This window comes from Engystomops pustulosus, chromosome 7, assembly GCF_040894005.1.
Source record: "Engystomops pustulosus chromosome 7, aEngPut4.maternal, whole genome shotgun sequence".
Taxonomy (NCBI): domain Eukaryota; kingdom Metazoa; phylum Chordata; class Amphibia; order Anura; family Leptodactylidae; genus Engystomops; species Engystomops pustulosus.
The window spans coordinates 7,937,250-7,960,462 of record NC_092417.1 but is presented as its reverse complement, the minus strand read 5'-3'; the positions used below and the strand labels follow the sequence as shown (position 1 = coordinate 7,960,462).

At 45.1% G+C, this 23,213-nt stretch overlaps 2 protein-coding genes across 2 annotated transcripts in view; one reads left to right on the top strand and one right to left on the bottom strand.

The window, feature by feature from the left end:
- Positions 1–731, bottom strand: part of LOC140068906 (NACHT, LRR and PYD domains-containing protein 6-like) — a 65,347-nt gene extending 64,616 nt beyond the window's left edge. Inside the window, exon 1 of the mRNA XM_072114265.1 lies at positions 653–731. Within this exon, the coding sequence (XP_071970366.1) occupies positions 653–731 (79 nt within the window). The remainder of the gene's footprint in view (positions 1–652) is intronic.
- Positions 732–5,311: 4,580 nt separating this feature from the next.
- Positions 5,312–23,213, top strand: part of LOC140069241 (uncharacterized) — a 381,540-nt gene continuing 363,638 nt past the window's right edge. The window contains exon 1 of the mRNA XM_072114703.1: positions 5,312–5,321. The gene's annotated coding sequence lies outside the window, so the exon portion shown is untranslated. The remainder of the gene's footprint in view (positions 5,322–23,213) is intronic.

Below are 23,213 nucleotides of genomic sequence, written 5' to 3'. Positions count from 1 at the left end.
ACACATATATGTATAATGTCCTGCTATATACACACACAAATTTTTTATTTTTTTTTTCAACATAGTCGCCTTTTAGAAAGATACACTTCTCCCAATATTCCTGCCATTTTATAAAACTATAGGATTTGTTGAACTCTCTAAAATACGACTCTGTCTCGGGAATGACTTCCTCGTTTAAGTAACATTTTTTCCCGTAAGCCATTTCTTCACGTTGGGGAACAAGAAAAAGTCGTAGGGAGCCAGATCGGGTGAATACGGAGGTGCGACAGCAATTCATAACGCAATTCATGCAGTTTAGCAGTGATAACACCGGATGAATGTGCTGGTGCGTTATCGTGGTAAAACAGCACCTTCTTTTTCAAATGCGGCCGCGTCTCCTTTTTTTTGTTGAACCTTTCCAATAACTCACTGCAGTATTGTCAAGTGATCGTTCTTCCTTTTTCTAAAAAAAATCCATGAGGAAGACACCGTTCGCATCCCAAAAAGTCTTCGCCTTCTTTGGAGCAGATTCACCGGGAGAAATCCATTGTTTTGATTGTTGCTTAGTTTCTGGTGTGTAATGATGAATCCAGGTTTCATCAACGGTGACAACTCAACGCAAAAACTCCTCTGGATCTCGCTTAAATTGCTCCAAACACTGCTTCCAAGTTACCAGCCGCGTCCACTTGTTGTCCACCTTGAGCAATCGTGGCTCCCATCAGATCGACAATTTTTTCATCGCCATTAATCATGTAAAATATTAATTGCCGGTACGGTGGACGCACCTACGGCCTCTGCTACTTCGCGCACTTTTGTTCGTCGATCAGCGAGTATCAAATTGTGGACTTTTTGAAGGATTTCCTCAGTAACAATGTCTGCCAGCCGTCCTGGTTGCTCCTCATCATAAACGGATGTTTGCCCACCAGTGAACAGTGCTGCTGCAACAGGCGACTAAGATCCCTCCCCATAAGTACTGCTTGCCGAACGGACGAAAAAGGAGGAGGAAATTTTCTTACCGAAATTTCCATTTCTTTTAGTCCGTGAGGCAGCACAACTTTCCCGCCCTTAAATGATGAAACGTTACTGCTATATACCATACAAGGGTTGTGTGTGTGCTCCGGCCTTATATAGGTGGAGTCAGCCAAGACACTAATTGTTTAATTGTCTCCTACTGCTTGGTAACCTGTTCTCTTCTGAGCTGTACCTAGGGGATAAATCCCATATGCGTGCTGCCTCACGGACTAATGGAAATTGTAATATCCCTCTCTCTTATCTGCTGTATATATATATATATATATATGTCCTGTCACATGTTATATGGTCTCTGTATACACTGTGCAGCCTCCAGGTAATATCCCCCTCTCTTATCTGCTGTATATATATATATATATATATGTCCTGTCACATGTTATATGGTCTCTGTATACACTGTGCAGCCTCCAGGTAATATCCCCCTCTCTTATCCGCTGTATATATATATATGTCCTGTCACATGTTATATGGTCTCTGTATACACTGTGCGGCCTCCAGGTAATATCCCCCTCTCTTATCCGCTGTATATATATATATGTCCTGTCACATGTTATATGGTCTCTGTCCACACTGTGCAGCCTCCAGGTAATATCCCCCTCTCTTATCTGCTGTATATATATATATATGTCCTGTCACATGTTATATGGTCTCTGTCCACACTGTGCGGCCCCCAGGTAATATCCCCCTCTCTTATCTGCTGTATATATATATATGTCCTGTCACATGTTATATGGTCTCTGTCCACACTGTGCGGCCCCCAGGTAATATCCCCCTCTCTTATCTGCTGTCTTATGTCCTGTCACATGTTATATGGTCTCTGTATACACTGTGCAGCCTCCAGGTAATATCCCCCTCTCTTATCTGCTGTATATATATATATATATATATGTCCTGTCACATGTTATATGGTCTCTGTATACACTGTGCAGCCTCCAGGTAATATCCCCCTCTCTTATCCGCTGTATATATATATATGTCCTGTCACATGTTATATGGTCTCTGTATACACTGTGCGGCCTCCAGGTAATATCCCCCTCTCTTATCCGCTGTATATATATATATGTCCTGTCACATGTTATATGGTCTCTGTCCACACTGTGCGGCCTCCAGGTAATATCCCCCTCTCTTATCCGCTGTATATATATATATGTCCTGTCACATGTTATATGGTCTCTGTATACACTGTGCGGCCTCCAGGTAATATCCCCCTCTCTTATCTGCTGTATATATATATATGTCCTGTCACATGTTATATGGTCTCTGTCTACACTGTGCGGCCCCCAGGTAATATCCCCCTCTCTTATCTGCTGTATATATATATGTCCTGTCACATGTTATATGGTCTCTGTATACACTGTGCAGCCTCCAGGTAATATCCCCCTCTCTTATCTGCTGTATATATACATATGTCCTGTCACATGTTATATGGTCTCTGTATACACTGTGCAGCCTCCAGGTAATATCCTCCTCTCTTATCTGCTGTATATATATATATGTCCTGTCACATGTTATATGGTCTCTGTATACACTGTGCAGCCTCCAGGTAATATCCCCCTCTCTTATCTGCTGTATATATATATATATATGTCCTGTCACATGTTATATGGTCTCTGTATACACTGTGCAGCCTCCAGGTAATATCCCCCTCTCTTATCTGCTGTATATATATATATGTCCTGTCACATGTTATATGGTCTCTGTATACACTGTGCAGCCCCAAGGTAATATCCCCCTCTCTTATCTGCTGTATATATATATGTCCTGTCACATGTTATATGGTCTCTGTATACACTGTGCAGCCCCCAGGTAATATCCCACTCTCTTATCTGCTGTGTATATATATATGTCCTGTCACATGTTATATGGTCTCTGTATACACTGTGCGGCCTCCAGGTAATATCCCCCTCTCTTATCTGCTGTATATATATATATATATATGTCCTGTCACATGTTATATGGTCTCTGTCCACACTGTGTGGCCTCCAGGTAATATCCACCTCTCTTATCTGCTGTATATATATATATATATATATATATATATATATATGTCCTGTCACATGTTATATGGTCTCTGTCCACACTGTGCAGCCTCCAGGTAATGTCCCCCTCTGTTATCTGCTGTATATATATATATATGTCCTGTCACATGTTATATGGTCTCTGTATACACTGTGCGGCCTCCAGGTAATATCCCCCTCTCTTATCTGCTGTATATACATATATATGTCCTGTCACATGTTATATGGTCTCTGTCCACACTGTGCAGCCTCCAGGTAATATCCCCCTCTCTTATCTGCTGTATATATATATATATATATATGTCCTGTCACATGTTATATGGTCTCTGTATACACTGTGCGGCCTCCAGGTAATATCCCCCTCTCTTATCTGCTGTATATATATATATATATATGTCCTGTCACATGTTATATGGTCTCTGTCCACACTGTGCAGCCTCCAGGTAATATCCCCCTCTCTTATCTGCTGTATATATATATATATGTCCTGTCACATGTTATATGGTCTCTGTATACACTGTGCAGCCTCCAGGTAATATCCCCCTCTCTTATCTGCTGTATATATATATATATGTCCTGTCACATGTTATATGGTCTCTGTATACACTGTGCAGCCTCCAGGTAATATCCCCCTCTCTTATCTGCTGTATATATATATATATATATATATGTCCTGTCACATGTTATATGGTCTCTGTCCACACTGTGCAGCCTCCAGGTAATATCCCCCTCTCTTATCTGCTGTATATATATATATATATGTCCTGTCACATGTTATATGGTCTCTGTATACACTGTGCGGCCTCCAGGTAATATCCCCCTCTCTTATCTGCTGTATATATATATATATATATATGTCCTGTCACATGTTATATGGTCTCTGTCCACACTGTGCGGCCTCCAGGTAATATCCCCCTCTCTTATCTGCTGTATATATATATATATATATGTCCTGTCACATGTTATATGGTCTCTGTATACACTGTGCAGCCTCCAGGTAATATCCCCCTCTCTTATCTGCTGTATATATATATGTCCTGTCACATGTTATATGGTCTCTGTATACACTGTGCAGCCTCCAGGTAATATCCTCCTCTCTTATCTGCTGTATATATATATATATATGTCCTGTCACATGTTATATGGTCTCTGTATACACTGTGCGGCCCCCAGGTAATATCCCCCTCTCTTATCTGCTGTGTATATATATATATATGTCCTGTCACATGTTATATGGTCTCTGTATACACTGTGCGGCCCCCAGGTAATATCCCCCTCTCTTATCTGCTGTATATATATATATATATATATATATATATATATATATGTCCTGTCACATGTTATATGGTCTCTGTATACACTGTGCGGCCTCCAGGTAATATCCCCCTCTCTTATCTGCTGTATATATATATATATATATGTCCTGTCACATGTTATATGGTCTCTGTATACACTGTGCAGCCTCCAGGTAATATCCCCCTCTCTTATCTGCTGTATATATATATATATATGTCCTGTCACATGTTATATGGTCTCTGTCTACACTGTGCGGCCTCCAGGTAATATCCCCCTCTCTTATCTGCTGTATATATATATGTCCTGTCACATGTTATATGGTCTCTGTATACACTGTGCAGCCTCCAGGTAATATCCTCCTCTCTTATCTGCTGTATATATATATATATATGTATGTCCTGTCACATGTTATATGGTCTCTGTATACACTGTGCGGCCCCCAGGTAATATCCCCCTCTCTTATCTGCTGTGTATATATATATATATGTCCTGTCACATGTTATATGGTCTCTGTATACACTGTGCGGCCCCCAGGTAATATCCCCCTCTCTTATCTGCTGTATATATATATATATATATGTCCTGTCACATGTTATATGGTCTCTGTATACACTGTGCAGCCCCCAGGTAATATCCCCCTCTCTTATCTGCTGTATATATATATATATATGTCCTGTCACATGTTATATGGTCTCTGTATACACTGTGCAGCCCCCAGGTAATATCCCCCTCTCTTATCTGCTGTATATATATATATGTCCTGTCACATGTTATACGGTCTCTGTCCACACTGTGCAGCCCCCAGGTAATATCCCCCTCTCTTATCTGCTGTATATATATATATATATATATATATGTCCTGTCACATGTTATATGGTCTCTGTATATACTGTGCGGCCTCCAGGTAATATCCCCCTCTCTTATCTGCTGTATATATATATATATAATGTCCTGTCACATGTTATATGGTCTCTGTATATACTGTGCGGCCTCCAGGTAATATCCCCCTCTCTTATCTGCTGTATACAGTCATGGCCAAAAGTTTTGAGAAAGATACAAATGTTAATTTTTACAAAGTCTCCTGCATCAGGTTTTAAAATGGCAATTTGCCTATATCCCAGAATGTTATAAAGGGTGATCAGCTTAACAGCAATTCATTGCAAAGTCAATATGTGCCTAGAAAATGAACTTTTTCCCCCAAAACACATTTCAACTTCATTGCAGGCCTACATTGAGGGCGCATTCACACGTTGCGTTTTGACCTGCGTTTTCATTGCGTTTGAAACGCATATACAACAGCTGAGGAGAGGTGATTTGCCCAATTTCATCACTGTTAACGCATGCGTTTACAAAACGCATCGTAAACGTGATGTTAACACATGTGTTAACAAAGCGTTAACACATGTGTTTTGTTAACATATGCGTTAACATTGCGTTTACAAACGTAAACGGTAATGTAATTAGGCAAATTACCTCACATCAGCTGTTGTATATGCGTTCCAAACGCAATGAAAACGCAACCAAAACGAAACGTGTGAAAGCGCCCTAAAAGGAGTAGTGTAGGAGTATCGTTTCAGTGATTGCTCCATTTAAAGAGGTGTGGGTGTTGATGAGGACAGGGCTGGAGATCAATCTCAGGATTAAGTAAGAATCACACCACTGGACATTTACAAGGAGGTTGGTGCTTTTCACCAGTGAAAATGGTGAAAAAACACATTTGCAACGTTTTCTTGTGGGATGGGATTTTACAGCTTCCACTGTGCTCCCCAAATGACAGGTTTACTTTATTCTTTGGGTCGCTACAATTATGTGGATACCAAATTTGTATAGGTTTTATAATGTTTTCATACATTTACAAACATGAAAACCTCCTGTACAAATTTTTTATTTTTTTTTATTTTGCCATCTTCTGGCGCCAATAACTTTTTCATACTTTGGTGTATGGAGCTTTGGGTGCGTACATTTTTTTTTGCGACTTTTGATGGCGTTTTCATTGCTAGAATTTTTAGGACTGTGCTACCTTTTGATCACTTATTAATTTTTTTATATTTTTCAAAATGGCAAAAAATGCCATTTTCCACTTTGGGCACTATTTCCTCTAACGGGGTTAAACGCAGTGAAAAACAGTTCTTATATTTTGATAGATCGGGCATTTTCAGACGCGGTGATACCTGATGTGTTTATGATTTTCACTGTTTATAATTATATCAGTTCTAGGGAAAGGGGGTGATTTGAATTTTAATGTTTGTTTTTTTTATAATTTTTTTTTTTTTTTACTTTTTACTATTTTTCAGACTCCCTAGGGTACTTTAACCCTAGGTTGTCTGATGGATCCCAAAGTATGGCAGTATATGGGGATTTCCCTCCTCATTCATTACAATGTGCAATTAGCACATTGTAATGAATGGGTTAAAACGAGACAGCTTCGGGTCTTCGTGAGACCTGAAGCTGTCACGGCAACGGATCGCCACTCCCCGACGACATCATCGGGAGCGTCGATCCGTGGCAAGATGGCGGCGCCATCTTTTTGATGCCGACGGCAGCGTTGCCGGCTGCTGTCCCCTGTGTGGGGCGCTGTGCTCACCTGCAGCTTCATCTCCCTCCAGTCTAATGCTGTCCCCTGTGTGTCCTGTGTGATGCGCTGTGCTCACCTGCAGCTTCATCTCCCTCCAGACTAATGCCGTCCCCTGTGTGTCCTGTGTGGGGCGCTGTGCTCACCTGCAGCTTCATCTCCCTCCAGACTAATGCTGTCCCCTGTGTGATGCGCTGTGCTCACCTGCAGCTTCATCTCCCTCCAGACTAATGCCGTCCCCTGTGTGTCCTGTGTGGGGCGCTGTGCTCACCTGCAGCTTCATCTCCCTCCAGACTAATGCTGTCCCCTGTGTGTCCTGTGTGGGGCGCTGTGCTAACCTGGAACTTCATCTCCCTCCAGACTAATGCTGTCCCCTGTGTGGGGCGCTGTGCTCACCTGCAGCTTCATCTCCCTCCAGACTAATGCTGTCCCCTGTGTGTCCTCTGTGGGGCGCTGTGCTCACCTGCAGCTTCATCTCCCTCCACACTAATGCTGTCCCCTGTGTGTCCTCTGCGGGGCGCTGTGCTCACCTGGAACTTCATCTCCCTCTAGACTAATGCTGTCCCCTATATGATGAGGAGTAACAGAGTAGTGAGTGCTTTATTACTTCCTGCCAGGAGGTGTAACAGAGTAGTGAGTGCTGTATTACCCCCCGCAAGGAGGTGTAACAGAGTAGTGAGTGCAGTATTACCCCCAGCCAGGAGGAGTAACAGAGTAGTGAGTGCTGTATTACCCCCAGCCAGGAGGAGTAACAGGGTATTAAGTGCTGTATTACCCCCCCTGCCAGGAGGAGTAACAACGTAGTGAGTGCTGTATTACCCCCCTGCCAGGAGGAGTAACAGTAGTGAGTGCTGTATTACCCCCTGCCAGGAGGAGTAACAGTAGTGAGTGCTGTATTACCCCCTGCCAGGAGGAGTAACAGAGTTGAGGCAATCCCCGGCTTACGTACAATATAGGTTCTGTAGATTTGTTCTTAAAGGAAACCTACCACTTGTAGTGACAGGTTTCCGATGGAAATACCGGGCACCAGCTCAGGGTGAGCTGGTGCCGGAGCTTATTTTAGTTAGTGTTTTAAACCGCGGTATCGCGGTTTAAAACACTTTTTAAACTTTATAGCCGGCGCAGGCAAGTACGCACTCGGCACGTACCGTGCACGCGGCTACATAGGAAGTGAATGAGAGCCGAGCGCGTACCTCCCTGCGCCGGCTATAACGTTTAAAAAGTGTTTTAAACCGCGATACCGCGGTTTAAAACACTAACTAAAATAAGCTCCGGCACCAGCTCACCCTGAGCTGGTGCCCGGTATTTCCATCGGAAACCTGCCACTACAAGTGGTAGGTTTCCTTTAAGTTAAATTTGAATGTAAGTCGTCACTGTATATTTTATCATTATAGCCCCACCCAAATTTTTGGGGGTCTTTGTGACAACTGGATTTTAAAAATGTTGGATTGTCAAAAGAACCAGGATTAACAATAAAGCTTAATTGCAGACATCTTTATTAACTGTTACAGCTGTTTATTGTAGCCTAAGGCTAAAGTACAGTAAATTATCATCATGCAGAGGTCTGTTTGCAACTAGGGGTCGTCTGTAAGTCGGGTGTTCTTAAGTAGGGGACCCCCTGTAGTGTGTGCTGTATTACCCCCTGCCAGGAGGAGTAACAGAAGTGAGTGCTGTATTACCCCCTGCCAGGAGGAGTAACAGAGTAGTGAGTGCTGTATTACCCCCAACAAGGAGGAGTAACAGAGTAGTGAGTGCTGTATTAGCCCCAACAAGGAGGAGTAACAGAGTAGTGAGTTCTGTATTTCCCCCCAGCCAGTTGGAGTAATATAGTGAGAACTGTATTACCCCTGCCAGGAGGAGTAACAGTAGTGAGTACTGTATTACCCCCTGCCAAGAGCAGTAACAGAGTAGTGAGTGCTGTATTACCCCCTGCCTGGATGAGAAACAGTAGAGAGTGCTGTATTACACCCGGCCAGGAGGAGTAACAGAATAGTGAGTGCTGTATTACCCCCTGCCAGGAGGAGTAACAGAGTAGTGAGTGCTGTATTACCCCCTGCCAGGAGGAGTAACAGAGTAGTGAGTGCTGTATTACCCCCTGCCAGGAGGAGTAACAGAGTAGTGAGTGCTGTATTAACCCTGGCCAGGAGGAGTAACAGAGTAGTGAGTGCTGTATTACCCCAAGACAGGAGGAGTAACAGAGTAGTGAGTGCTGTATTACCCCCAACAAGGAGGAGTAACAGAGTAGTGAGTGCTGTATTACCCCCAACAAGGAGGAGTAACAGAGTAGTGAGTGCTGTATTAGCCCCTGCCAGGAGGAGTAACAGAGTAGTGAGTGCTGTATTACCCCCTGCCAGGAGGAGTAACAGAATAGTGAGTGCTGTATTACCCCCGGCCAAGAGGAGTAAGAGAGTAGTGAGTGCTGTATTACCCCCTGCCAGGAGGAGCAACAGAGTAGTGAGTGCTGTATTACCCCCAACAAGGAGGAGTAACAGAGTAGTGTGTGCTGTATTACCCACGGCCAGGAGGAGTAACAGAATAGTGAATGCTGTATTACCCCCTGCCAGGAGGAGTAACAGAATAGTGAGTGCTGTATTACCCCCTGTCAGGAGGAGTAACAGAGTAGTGAAAGCTGTATTACCCCCTGCCAGGAGGAGTAACAGAGTAGTGAGTGCTGTATTACCCCCGGCCAGGAGGAGTAACAGAGTAGTGAGTGCTGTATTACCCCCTGCCAGGAAGAGTAACAGTGTAGTGAGTGCTGTATTACCCCCTGCCAGGAGGAGTAACAGAGTAGTGAGTGCTGTATTACCCCCAACAAGGAGGAGTAACAGAGTAGTGAGTGCTGTATTACCCCCAACAAGGAGGAGTAACAGAGTAGTGAGTGCTGTATTAGCCCCAACAAGGAGGAGTAACAGAGTAGTAAGTTCTGTATTTCCCCCCAGCCAGTTGGAGTAATAATATAGTGAGTACTGTATTACCCCTGCCAGAAGGAGTAACAGTAGTGAGTACTGTATTACCCCCTGCCAAGAGCAGTAACAGAGTAGTGAGTGCTGTATTACCCCCTGCCAGGATGAGAAACAGTAGAGAGTGCTGTATTACACCCGGCCAGGAGGAGTAACAGAGTAGAGAGTGCTGTATTCCCCTAGCCAGGACGAGTAACAGAGTAGTGTGTGCTGTATTACCCCCTGCCAGGAGGAGTAACAGAATAGTGAGTGCTGTATTACCCCCTGCCAGGAGGAGTAACAGAGTAGTGAGTGCTGTATTAACCCCGGCCAGGAGGAGTAACAGAGTAGTGAGTGCTGTATTACCCCCAACAAGGAGGAGTAACAGAATAGTGAATGCTGTATTACCCCCTGCCAGGATGAGAAACAGTAGAGAGTGCTGTATTACACCCGGCCAGGAGGAGTAACAGAGTAGAGAGTGCTGTATTCCCCTAGCCAGGACGAGTAACAGAGTAGTGTGTGCTGTATTACCCCCTGCCAGGAGGAGTAACAGAGTAGTGTGTGCTGTATTACCCCCTGCCAGGAGGAGTAACAGAGTAGTGAGTGCTGTATTACCTCCTGGCAGGAGGAGTAACAGAGTAGTGAGTGCTGTATTAACCCCGGCCAGGAGGAGTAACAGAGTAGTGAGTGCTGTATTACCCCCTGCCAGGAGGAGTAACAGAGTAGTAAGTGCTGTATTACCCCCTGCCAGGAGGAGTAACAGAGTAGTGAGTGCTGTATTAACCCCGGCCAGGAGGAGTAACAGAGTAGTGAGCGCTGTATTACCCCCGGCCAGGAGGAGTAACAGAGTAGTGAGTGCTGTATTACCCCCTGCCAGGAGGAGTAACAAAGTAGTGAGTGCTGTATTATCCCCTGCCAGGAGGAGTAACAGAGTAGTGAGTGCTGTATTACCCCCGGCCAGGAGGAGTAACAAAAAGAGTAGTATGTTCTGTATTACCCCCTGGCAGGAGGAGTAACAGAGTAATGAGTGCTGTATTACCTCCAGCCAGGAGTAACAGAGTAATGAGTGCTGTATTACCCCCTGCCAGGAGGAGTAACAGAGTAATGAGTGCTGTATTACACCCTGGCAGGAGGAGTAACAGAGTAATGAGTGCTGTATTACCCCCTGCCAGGAGGAGTAACAGAGTAGAGAGTACTGTATTACCCCGGGCCAGGAGGAGTAACAGAGTAGTGAGTGCTGTATTACCCCCTGCCAGGAGGAGTAACAGAGTAGTGAGCGCTGTATTACACCCTGGCAGGAGGAGTAACAGAGTAGAGAGTGCTGTATTACTCATTATTTTCTTGGTGCTGATATGTACCAGAACATATGTGCCCTGGAGTCACAGCCACTTACCTGACAACTAATGACTTGTACTGGGTGTCAGATAATAATGGAAGTCCTGTCCTGTCACAGGAGAGATATTACCTCACTTATATATAAGCACATAATCTCCTCACACACAGTAATCACTAATAATGTCTATACTCCTGGGTCCTAATAGGTTTGTCCCTCCCCTGCTACCTGTATATAACACAAGAACCGCTGGGGCTTCTCCTCACACATATAAGAGCCGCCATTATGTGATTCCCGGCATCACCTTCTCCTCACACATATAAGAGCCGCCATTATGTGATTCCCGCCATCACCTTCTCCTCACAGCATCTTCTCCCTCAGGTCACTGCTCTCCTCACACTCCTTAGCCCCGCCCCCTCGTCTTCCCGCCCTCTCACCTCATTGGCTGCTCTGCGCTCCGCGGCCATTTTCTCTCCACATCTCCATCACCTCAGAGTGTGAGAGACTCCAGGAGCCGCCTGACACCCGCGGAGGAGGAGACTGATCCCTCCCTCTCCCTCTCCCCTCACCGCGGGGCTCTCCATGGCTCTGACGGGAAAATATATCTCTGGCTGCACTGCTGAGGAGGGACATAGAGCTGCAGGAGAGCACAGCGCCCCACACAGGACACACAGGGGACAGCATTAGACTGGAGGGAGATGAAGCAGCAGGTGAGCACAGCGCCCCACACAGGACACACAGGGGACAGCATTAGACTGGAGGGAGATGAAGCTGCAGGTGAGCACAGCGCCCCACACAGGACACACAGGGGACAGCATTAGTCTGGAGGGAGATGAAGCTGCAGGTGAGCACAGCGCCCCACACAGGACACACAGGGGACAGCATTAGTCTGGAGGGAGATGAAGCTGCAGGTGAGCACAGCGCCCCACACAGGACACACAGGGGACAGCATTAGACTGGAGGGAGATGAAGCTGCAGGTGAGCACAGCGCCCCACACAGGACACACAGGGGACAGCATTAGTCTGGAGGGAGATGAAGCTGCAGGTGAGCACAGCGCCCCACACAGGACACACAGGGGACAGCATTAGTCAGGAGGGAGATGAAGCTGCAGGTGAGCACAGCGCCCCACACAGGACACACAGGGGACAGCATTAGTCTGGAGGGAGATGAAGCTGCAGGTGAGCACAGCGCCCCACACAGGACACACAGGGGACAGCATTAGTCTGGAGGGAGATGGAGCTGCAGGTGAGCACAGCGCCCCACACAGGACACACAGGGGACAGCATTAGTCTGGAGGGAGATGAAGCTGCAGGTGAGCACAGCGCCCCACACAGGGGACAGCATTAGTCAGGAGGGAGATGAAGCTGCAGGTGAGCACAGCGCCCCACACAGGACACACAGGGGACAGCATTAGTCTGGAGGGAGATGGAGCTGCAGGTGCGCACAGCGCCCCACACAGGACACACAGGGGACAGCATTAGTCTGGAGGGAGATGAAGCTGCAGGAGAGCACAGTGCCCCGCACAGGACACACAGGGGACAGCATTAGTCTGGAGGGAGATGGAGCTGCAGGTGAGCACAGCGCCCCACACAGGACACACAGGGGACAGCATTAGACTGGAGGGAGATGGAGCTGCAGGTGAGCACAGCGCCCCACACAGGGGACAGCATTAGTCAGGAGGGAGATGGAGCTGCAGGAGAGCACAGTGCCCCACACAGGACACACAGGGGACAGCATTAGTCTAGAGGGAGATGAAGTTCCAGGTGAGCACAGCGCCCCACACAGGACACACAGGGGACAGCATTAGACTGGAGGGAGATGAAGCTGCAGGTGAGCACAGCGCCCCACACAGGACACACAGGGGACAGCATTAGACTGGAGGGAGATGGAGCTGCAGGTGAGCACAGCGCCCCACACAGGACACACAGGGGACAGCATTAGTCTGGAGGGAGATGGAGCTGCAGGTGAGCACAGCGCCCCACACAGGGGACAGCATTAGTCTGGAGGGAGATGGAGCTGCAGGTGAGCACAGCGCCCCACACAGGACACACAGGGGACAGCATTAGTCTAGAGGGAGATGAAGTTCCAGGTGAGCACAGCGCCCCACACAGGACACACAGGGGACAGCATTAGACTGGAGGGAGATGAAGCTGCAGGTGAGCACAGCGCCCCACACAGGACACACAGGGGACAGCATTAGACTGGAGGGAGATGGAGCTGCAGGTGAGCACAGCGCCCCACACAGGGGATAGCATTAGTCTGGAGGGAGATGAAGTTCCAGGTGAGCACAGCACTAGCTCTATGTGTCCCAGAAAAAAAAAAAACACTACAAAAAATTTTTTAGGTAGTAAGCAAAAAAAAAAAGTTATGTAGTAAAAAACCGCCGCTTAATAAAATTTGCTTAAAATGGCCGATCATTAGAGCCTTCAGGCCACATCATTAAGAGGTTAAATCACAAGACATACACATATAAAAAAAACATTTCCTCCCACCCAGCAGCAGCAGACAGTAGATGAATGTATCCCATAGAAGTCGTCCCGGAGACGTACGGTAATAAGTTGAAAATATTAAACATTCAAGGCAGTAAACAATTCTTGTAATATGGTGAAGATCACAATGTAAGGCTAATTTTGTCATGGAGTTATTTATTAGGCAGTCCTGGTGTATCCAATCAGCGACCCCATACTTCTAACTTTTTGGTGCATGTCCACTTCAGATGCACGCATCACTCACTTGTATGCTAGGGAGGGAGAAGTTTGGGAAAAGATTATCAGTACATTAAAACTTTCTTTCAAGAATCTTTTTTTTTTTTTTTTTAATTTTTTAAACTCATTTTATTGTAACAATAGTATACATACGGTAACAATACAATATTGAGCATCTGGTAACATACAGTTAGTCATAGGATCAATACAGCAGAATATTAGGCCAGCGATTCAGGACCATGTATGCATTCTACTGAGCATGAGGGATTGTACAGACATTACAGAGTGTACAGACCATAAACCAAAAACCAAACGAGAACAGTAATAAAATGGACAAAACAAAAATGACAAAAGATCCCTCCCATAGCACTGCTCCTGTGTATTTACATTCCAGCAACTCAGTTGGTCCCAGGGGCCACAAAGGTCACAGTTTAGGGGATTAGGATAAGGCACAAATCAGTTAGGTCATTTGAGGCATAGGCAGTCAGATCAGATGTGCACCACCAGTCCCAAATCTTAGGGCACGGTCACCCTGTGCGTTTCCATTGCGTTTTGAAACGCATTACAACAGCTGAGATGAGGTGATTTGCCGAATTACATTACTGTAAACATTTGCATTTACAAAACAGTGCAAACACTACGTTAACGAATATGTTAACAAAGTGTTAAAATGATAACACGTTAACATGTGTTAGCGTTCCATTTACACTTCATTTTGTAAACGCAAATGTTAACAGTAATGTAATTAGACAAATCACCTCTCCTCAGTTTGAAAACGTAACCAAAATGCACTGTGTGACCGCGCCCTTATGGAATTTTTCTGGGAGCTTTCTATTCTTATACACCACTTTTTCATATGGGATTATATTAACAAGGCCCTTCCACATGTTTAATGATGGGGGTCTTGGGTCCATCCACCTTAGGACTTTGGCCTTCCTGAACAGGAAGAGGGTGGACGTTAAGAAGGTCTTCGCATATCTGGGCCATGTTTCCTAATCTAATAATGCAAAGTAATGTATACCTCTGCTCGTAGCGGGACTGTCAGTTGGAGGACTGGGGAGAGTAAGTCTACTATTTCTTACCAGTATGACTTACCAACACTGGGCGCTCCAAGATCATATGCCAGAATTCAGCAGGGGTATGGCGGCACCTATGACATTCAGGGGAAGGGATAAGGTGCATCTTAGCCGCAATGGAGTGAGGTACCTGTGATGTATAACATGAAGTTGAATGATTTTGTTTTTCATGGCCGGTGACACCTGTAGGTGTGAGCATAGGAGGTCAGCTTCTGTCATCGTCTAGGGTGGGTAACAGTTCCCTCCACCTAGCAACTGCAGGGAGTGGAGTTGCCTCTGCCTTAGTTCGTATTAGGTGGGAGTAAATCATGGAGACCATTCCCCCCTGGGCCGCGTGACCGGATGACACCAATGAGCGGGTAATCTGCAATGGGGAGACACCTAAGTGGACGACCAGATAGGATTCCATACAAGTATGGGGGATAGCCATTCCCTTAGGTATTTTAGCTGTCCTTAGAGGTAATAATAAAAGATATTAGGCATCGCCATTCCTGCTTTGGGGCGTTGGAGTTTCGCCAGATGCAGCTTGGAGCGTGAGGAGCCCCATATGAAAGAAATTAGTGAGTCTAGTGTATGGAAAAAGTTGAGAGGTGTTGGCACAAAGACATAGGACGTAGAGGCACTTTAGCTGGACAACCATCTTGACCAGATTTATTCTCCCCGGCACAGATGGTGATAGTGAAGACCATAGCTTGAGCTTCTCCTTAACCCCTTAAGGACGCAGGGTTTTTTCGCTCATTTCTCGCTCTCCACCTTCAAAAATCTATAACTTTTTCATTTTTTCCGTGTACAGAGCTGTGCGAGGGCTTATTTAGTGTGTAACAAATTTTACTTTCCTGTGATGTTATTTATTATTCCAGGCCATGTACTGGGAAGCTGGAAAAAAATTCCAAATGTGGAAAAAATTTTTTAAAAATGCATGTGCTTCGTTCTTGTGGGCTCAGTTTTTATGACTTTCACTTTGCGCTCCAAATAACACGTCTGCTTTATTCTTTGGTTCGGTACGATCGCGGTGATACAAAATTTATACAGGTTTTATTGCGTCTTCGTTTCATTCGTTTTTATTAAAATTTTTCAAAGAACAGTTTTACAAAGATAGCCAAAAATATCGTCATGACAATATGCGGGATTATTGCACCCGCCATAGAAACATTTACAAGCTTATTGCCTTACTTTTCCAGTTTTGCATAATAAGGTAGGTACTCTTAACCTCCTAAGCTTTACATACATATAGCACGTAAATCAGGTAGTTTTAACACTTCAACTGGCTAACACATTACATGGATCTAAGTGTAGCTTTTTATATATTATTAGGCGGTTCCTGTGTAACTGTTGATTTTGTCAAAAAATACTAGTTCCAATCCGAGGTTCCCCAGAACCTGTAGAAATTTGTGTACTGATGGGGAGATTAGACCAGAGAGCCCAAATTCTGAGGATTGGTTGGGAGCTGAGCCAACCATAAGCTAGAATTCCTTCCATTTCATACATTTTGCTCATTTCCTCTATGAACTCTTGATGGGGGACTAATCTTTTTCCAGTGCCTTGTTATTAGTAGCCTAGCTATTGTGAATAGCTTACATACCAGATTCTTACTATCCCCTGATATGTCCGGAAGTTACTTGTGCTGGGTTTTTGTGCAAGGCCTGGGAAATAGTCTGCTCAGTTATACTATAGACCTGGGTCCAAAAGCATTGTATAATTGGGCATTCCCACATGATGTGAAAGAGAGTACCTCTTTTCCCATAACCCCTCCAACAAAGGGGGGATGCCGCTGGAAAGGCCTTTTGGATGCGATCCGGGGTGAAGTACCAGTGTAGGGCTATTTTTAAGGCGTTTTCTACTTGAGAACTGCACTTTAGGGATTTGTGTGTATCCTTCAAAGCATCTCTCCATTCCTTATCTGTGAAGTTTTTTTGTAGTATTTGTTCCCATCTCAGGAAAGGAGATGATTTAACGAATTCTCTCGCTCTAGTCAGTTGATTGTAAAATGGACGTAGTCCCTGTTTTGTGTTTACCAGGAGAAGGAAAATGTTTACAACTAGTCTACCTTTCTGAGTTAGCAGTCTATTAACCCCTTTCTGCACCTAGACGTGATACTACGTCATAGGGTGCGGGACGTAGTATCACGTCATTGCGATCGCCCGGGCTCAGAAGCTGAAACGGTACACGGTAGCCAGGATCCCGCAGTAACAGCCGGCATCGCGACTATCGTGATCCCGCCTGTTTAACCCTATAGACGCCACGGTCATTGTGACCGCAGCGTCTATAGTAAATCGCTGCGACGATCGGCACCCTCCCTGCATGGCACAGAGGTGCCGACTGTTCCATGGCAACCCTGAGGCCCGATAAGGACCCCAGGGTTGCCTTCACTAGAAGCCTGTTAGGATCATGCTGTAAGCACGATCCTAACAGTGCCGATGTCAGCCTATGCAGAATGCATAGGCTGACTGTAATATGCTGCAATGTATTAGGCTGGCATTGACCACCGCCCCTAGCCACGCCCCAACCCCGCCCCCTCATGAATATGTCGGACAGTTTAGCGAGCTGTCTGACAATTACACTGTACCCCACCGCAGTGTTAGATAGCGTTACAGGTAACATTTGTTCAAGCAATAGGAGCTGCTTACTTTAGTAACATCTCCTAGTGCCGATGAATTGTGTGACAGGTCCTCTTTATAAAAGAATAAACGTCCCTTGAAGTTCCATCCCATGCAATAATTCAATAAAATATAAAAAAAAGTGAAAATCACCATAAAAAAAACAACATATTGGGTATCACAAAGTCCGTTACAACCTGTACAATAAAATAAAATTGTCACTGAACCCGTATGGCCAACGGCTCAGAAGCTCATGAAAGGTTCCTTCGTGTGTGGTCTCCTTGGATGAGCTTTAGGGAGTCTCAGGACTTTAGGTCACTCTTTGAAAATCAGGCCACTTGATGCACGTTTCTGTTTTTCCCTTAAAGGACACCTGTCATCAGGTCTGTGTCACTTGTCCTGTCACCTCTTCCTGTTGGAGCAGCTCACAAGGATCCCATCCCAGCCTTTATCTAGTTATTTCATACATTAATCATTGTAAAATCATCTATTTTTTATCATGTAAATGAGGCGGGTCACATGGTCAGAGGCAGTGATGTCACCCCTGTTACCCCTTCCCTCTCCTCCCCCTGCTCATGTCTGTGTGTAATGTATAGTAAAGCCTAGTTAGTGCATCTGCTGACATGCTGCATCCTCCTAATACACATGTGAGAGACACAGACATCAGCTACACACAGAGGTCGCATTAACGCCTCACCAAGCGTCATAGACGCATGATGAGGCGCCATTACTCCCCAAAATAATTGCCATGCGTCAAAGTACGCTTGGCAATTATTCCTTGTAGCGCACAGGCGGAGCGGTCCGGCGCGCTCGTTGGTGTCTCTGCTGCTGAGCGGGATGTTCTGTCAGTGTGAGCTGAGAGGCGGCACTCACACACGGCATCTCGTGCTCCTCGCTGCTATCTGCTGCCTTGGCGGCGGACCCATGCGGGGGAGTGATTTGCGGAGGTCCGGAGCATGAGTGGCGTCTGCAGATCCTCCTCCAGGAGCTGAACGCCGCCATATACATCAGTGACCTGGCAGTGGGGCTGCAGGGGCTTAGAGTGCACCAGACTGAGCTGGAGCTGCGGGTGAGACATCCACCATAGATTGCACCTCTGAAAATACTTATGCCTAGCACAGCTGTGGCTTTGTTACTATTGTATCCTATAAACCCAATTCATTCACTTCTCCTAGACAATTGTAGCGAACCCTCAGCTGTGGGAAGTGTTAACGCTCACAAAAAGGGTTAGGGACACTCATAACCTTTCCTGTGGTTGTGTGGGCAGCTCTTTCATGATTTTTCACAGCTGAGGGTTTGTTACAAGTGTCAGTGGTTCTTTGGAAGCAGCAGGAATCCCATCTACAATATAGAACAATGTGACAAACCCTCAGATCTGACTTTTTATGTTGAGATTGTTGGACATCAGTTTTATCCACATGGTTTTATAAGTAGAAAAAGATCTGATGTTGCAATAGAACTACCACTCTTATCCTGCTCAGGTCTTGCTGGGAGTTGTAGTTCTTCCCATATCTTGGACAAGGCTAATCCTTTTTCTTGAGGACTTTGGTCCTGTACATTGCTGAGATGGTCATATGGATTAACCCCTTAAGGACCAGGCCCTTTTTAGTTTTTGCGTTTTTATTTTTCACTCCCCACCTTCAAAGATCTATAACTTTTTTATTTTTCCGTGTACAGAGCTATGTGATGGCTTATTTTCTGCGTAACAAATTGCACTTCGTAGTGATGGTATTAAATATTCCATGCCGTGTACTGGGAAGCGGGGAAAAAAATTCTAAATGCAGTGAAAATGATGAAAAAACACATTTGCGCCATTTCTTGTGGGCTTGGTTTTTACAGCTTTCACTGTGAGCCCCAAATGACAGGTCTCTTTCATTCATTGGGTCAATACGATCACGAGGATACCAAATTTGGATAGGTTTTATAATGTTTTCATACATTTACAAAAATTAAAACCTCCTGTACAGAAAAAAAATTCTTCATTTTGCCGTGTTCTTGCGCTAATAACTTTTTCATACTTTGGTGTATGAAGCTGTGAGTGGTGTAATTTTTTGCGACTTCTGATGACGTTTTCAATGCTTCTATTTTTAGGACTGTGCGACCTTTTGATCACTTTTTATAGAATTTTTTCTATTTTTCAAAATGGCAAAAAAATGCCATTTGCGACTTCGGGCGCTATTTTCCGCTACGGGGTTAAACGCAGTGAAAAACGGTTATTATATTTTGATAGATCGGGCATTTTCGGACGCGGCGATACCTGATGTGTTTATGATTTTTACTGTTTATTTATATTTATATCAGTTCTAGGGAAAGGGGGGTGATTTGAATTTTTATGTTTTTTTTAATATAATTTTTTTGTTTTTACCTCTTTTTATTTTTTTTACTATTTTTCAGACTCCCTAGGGTACTTTAACCCTAGGTTGTCTGATTGATCCTACCATATACTGCCATACTACAGTATGGCAGTATATGGGGATTTTGCATACCATCTATTACAATGTGCAGATCGCACATTGTAATAGATAGCCTCGATCATGACAGCCTGGGATCTTTGTGTGATCCCAGGCTGTCATGGCAACAGATCGCCGCTCCCCGGTGATGTCACGGGGAGTGACGATCGGAGCCAAGATGGCGGCGCCCACGCGCCGCCGGCTCTTTAATGCCGCCGGCAGCTTTGCCGGCGGCGATCAAAGGGTTAACACCCGCGATCGTTGCAAGCACCGATCGCGGGTGTTAGCGACGGGCGTTTGCTTCATTATGAAGCAAATGCCCGGTGAGTATGAAGAGGGCTCAGCCCGTGAGCCCTCTTCATAGTCCCCCATGCGCAGTAAGACGTAAGGGTACGTCTTATTGCGCTATGGGGTTAATGTATGTGATATATAGAGCGTCTATATGCCAAGGTCCTAATCAGAGGCCGCATTTTCGCCTCACCAAGCGTCATAAACGCATAATGGGGCGTCATTACTCCCAAAAATCCCCTGTAGCGCACAGGCTGAGCAGGACACAGGATGCAGTCTCTTCAACACCGATAACAAAGTTTCTTTCACATTGCTGATGTTAAGCATCGTGTAAGGGGCTTTGTTATTGGATGCCCTTCTACCATGCAGGCTATTAGTTGTGTATTGAACACAGCTAATAAAGTCTATTGTATAAAAGGAATCTGTAGTCATAGTATGGTCCACTGCCCAGATTTGCTAGTAAGAAAGGGTAGTACAGTGCTATGTTGTATCTGTAATGATTTTCTTGCTATTCATCTATTAACACTGTATATGCCTAGGAGTTATTTATATGTATTGCTGAAAATTTTATACTCCTCCTCGGCTAAAAATACTCCTCAAAAATGGTGAAAGGAGTATTATTACTCTTCTGGTAAAAAGTTAGTGCGACCTCTGGCTACACAAGAATCTGACATGTTCTGGTGTAACATGGCCGCCTGGAGCTGCTGTATCTCTCCTAAACACACACACACACATGCACACACAGGCTGCAGGGGGTGTGGCCACCAGCACCAGGAAGCACATCATTATACAGCCTCACATCATTATACAGGCTGTCAGTCATGCACTGGGGGTGTGGCCACCAGCACCAGGAAGCACATCATTATACAGCCTCACATCATTATACAGGCTGTCAGTCATGCACTCAGCGTCCCCCCCCCCCCTCCTGACCCGAGTGGATATTCTCGATAGGACTTCCCTGAGTGTTTCTGTCTAACCTCTTGTCTTGTTTTGTATTTTTGTATTTCTATTTGTTTCATAGATCTGCTCACAGTTGCCTTCTGACACCTCCTTGGCCCCTTTCAGGTTCGGAAGAGGGGAATATGCCTTGGTGGTTAGGGAGAGGATTACTATTCCCTATATACCTGTTTAGGGTTTAATTTTCTAATATGTATTCCGCCTCGCCCGAGAGACTACCTCACTCAGATAGGGCCGTAGCTTAAGGCAACGTGCTTGTCCTGGATAATTGTATAAATACCTTGTACTTTTTGATATTTGCGTTGAGTCATTAGCTTTATTAAGGGGATTGTAACATATGCTTGTTTTTCTTTGTACTGTTCGTTGTTCAATAAACTGATTCAACATAAAAAGTAATCAAAAAGTAACATTTACCCCGACATGATACCAAGAAAAGGTACAGCTTGTCCCGCAAAAAATAAGCTCTGAAACAGCTCTGTAAACGAAAAAATATAAATGTTATGCCCATTGTTACATGACAAACAAACAAGCGCATTTCTCTCATAATGAGTTCTATATTCTGCAAAACAAGTTAGCTATAAAACTGTATAAATGGGGTATCGCCGTAATCGTCATGACACATAGATTAACTCCTTCCTGCACCTTGACGTGACTCTACGTCATAGGATGCGGGCCTTTCCTACACCTTGACATAGAGTAACGTCAGAACTGGTAACAGTGACACAAAGTGTAGCGCTCCCTTCCGGCGATCTCGGTGAGCGTCCGCCAGCGTCAGTGAGCTTTCATTTTCTTTTTTTTATTTGTCAAAAAACTAAAAGAAAGTCCAGGGATTTGTGGTAAATGCGGAAGCAGTTTTTTATTTAAAAAAAAAAAAAAAAAAAAGTCACCCCCAGAAGAGATGTTTTGTCTGCTTCAAAAAAGGCATACGTAAAGACACGACATATTAGTGCGACACATGTCCCTCCCACTATGGTCTTTGTATAAAAAACTTCTTCCACATTTACCACACATCCCTGGACTTAACATTTCTTTTTTACCATTGTTTTTTTTTTAATTACCGTATAAGCCGAGACCCCTAATTTTACCATCAAAAACTGGGAAAACCTATTGACTCGAGTATAAGCCGAGGGTGGGAAATTAGCCACAGACCCCCCCAGTATGTATACAGCCTGCCCCCAGTAGTATACAGCCCTGCCCCCAGTAGTATACAGCCCTGCCCCCAGTAGTATACAGCACTGCCCCCAGTAGTATACAGCACTGCCCCCAGTAGTATACAGCACTGCCCCCAGTAGTATACAGCACTGCCCCCAGTAGTATACAGCACTGCCCCTAGTAGTATACAGCACTGCCCCTAGTAGTATACAGCACTGCCCCCAGTGGTACACAGCCCTGCCCCTAGTAGTATACAGCACTGCCCCCAGTAATATCCAGCCAGCCCAGCATTAAAAGAAAATAATAAACTTATATACTCACCCTCCAGAGGCCCCGACCTGCAGCGCTGCTCCCCCGATGTCCGCGCGGGTCCTCTTCTGGCGCCCGGCACGAAGTTAGCGAAACCAGAAGAGGACCCGCGCGAACATCGGGGGAGCAGCGCTGCAGGTCGGGGCCACCGGAGGGTGAGTATATAAGTTTATTATTTTTTAAATATTATTCTTATGACTGTATGACTCGTGTTTTCATGCTGTTGCATGAAAATTATGTCCTAAGTGGACATTTTAGATAAAAAATGTGTTTCAATATTTCAGATATTCAGCACATCTGTTCCAAAAAAACAAGAGCACATTACAAGCGTACATACAAAACCCCTTAAAAAATATTTAGTGTGGTCTTATATAAAACAGAGGTAATTATGGCTATAAGGGCCAATGTAAATCAAACTGGGACCTGCAAAACCTATAGGGAAATAGCTGTAAAAGCTTCAAAATCCTTGCATTGTCCTATCACTTCCAGGCGCTGCCATACGTCCAGTG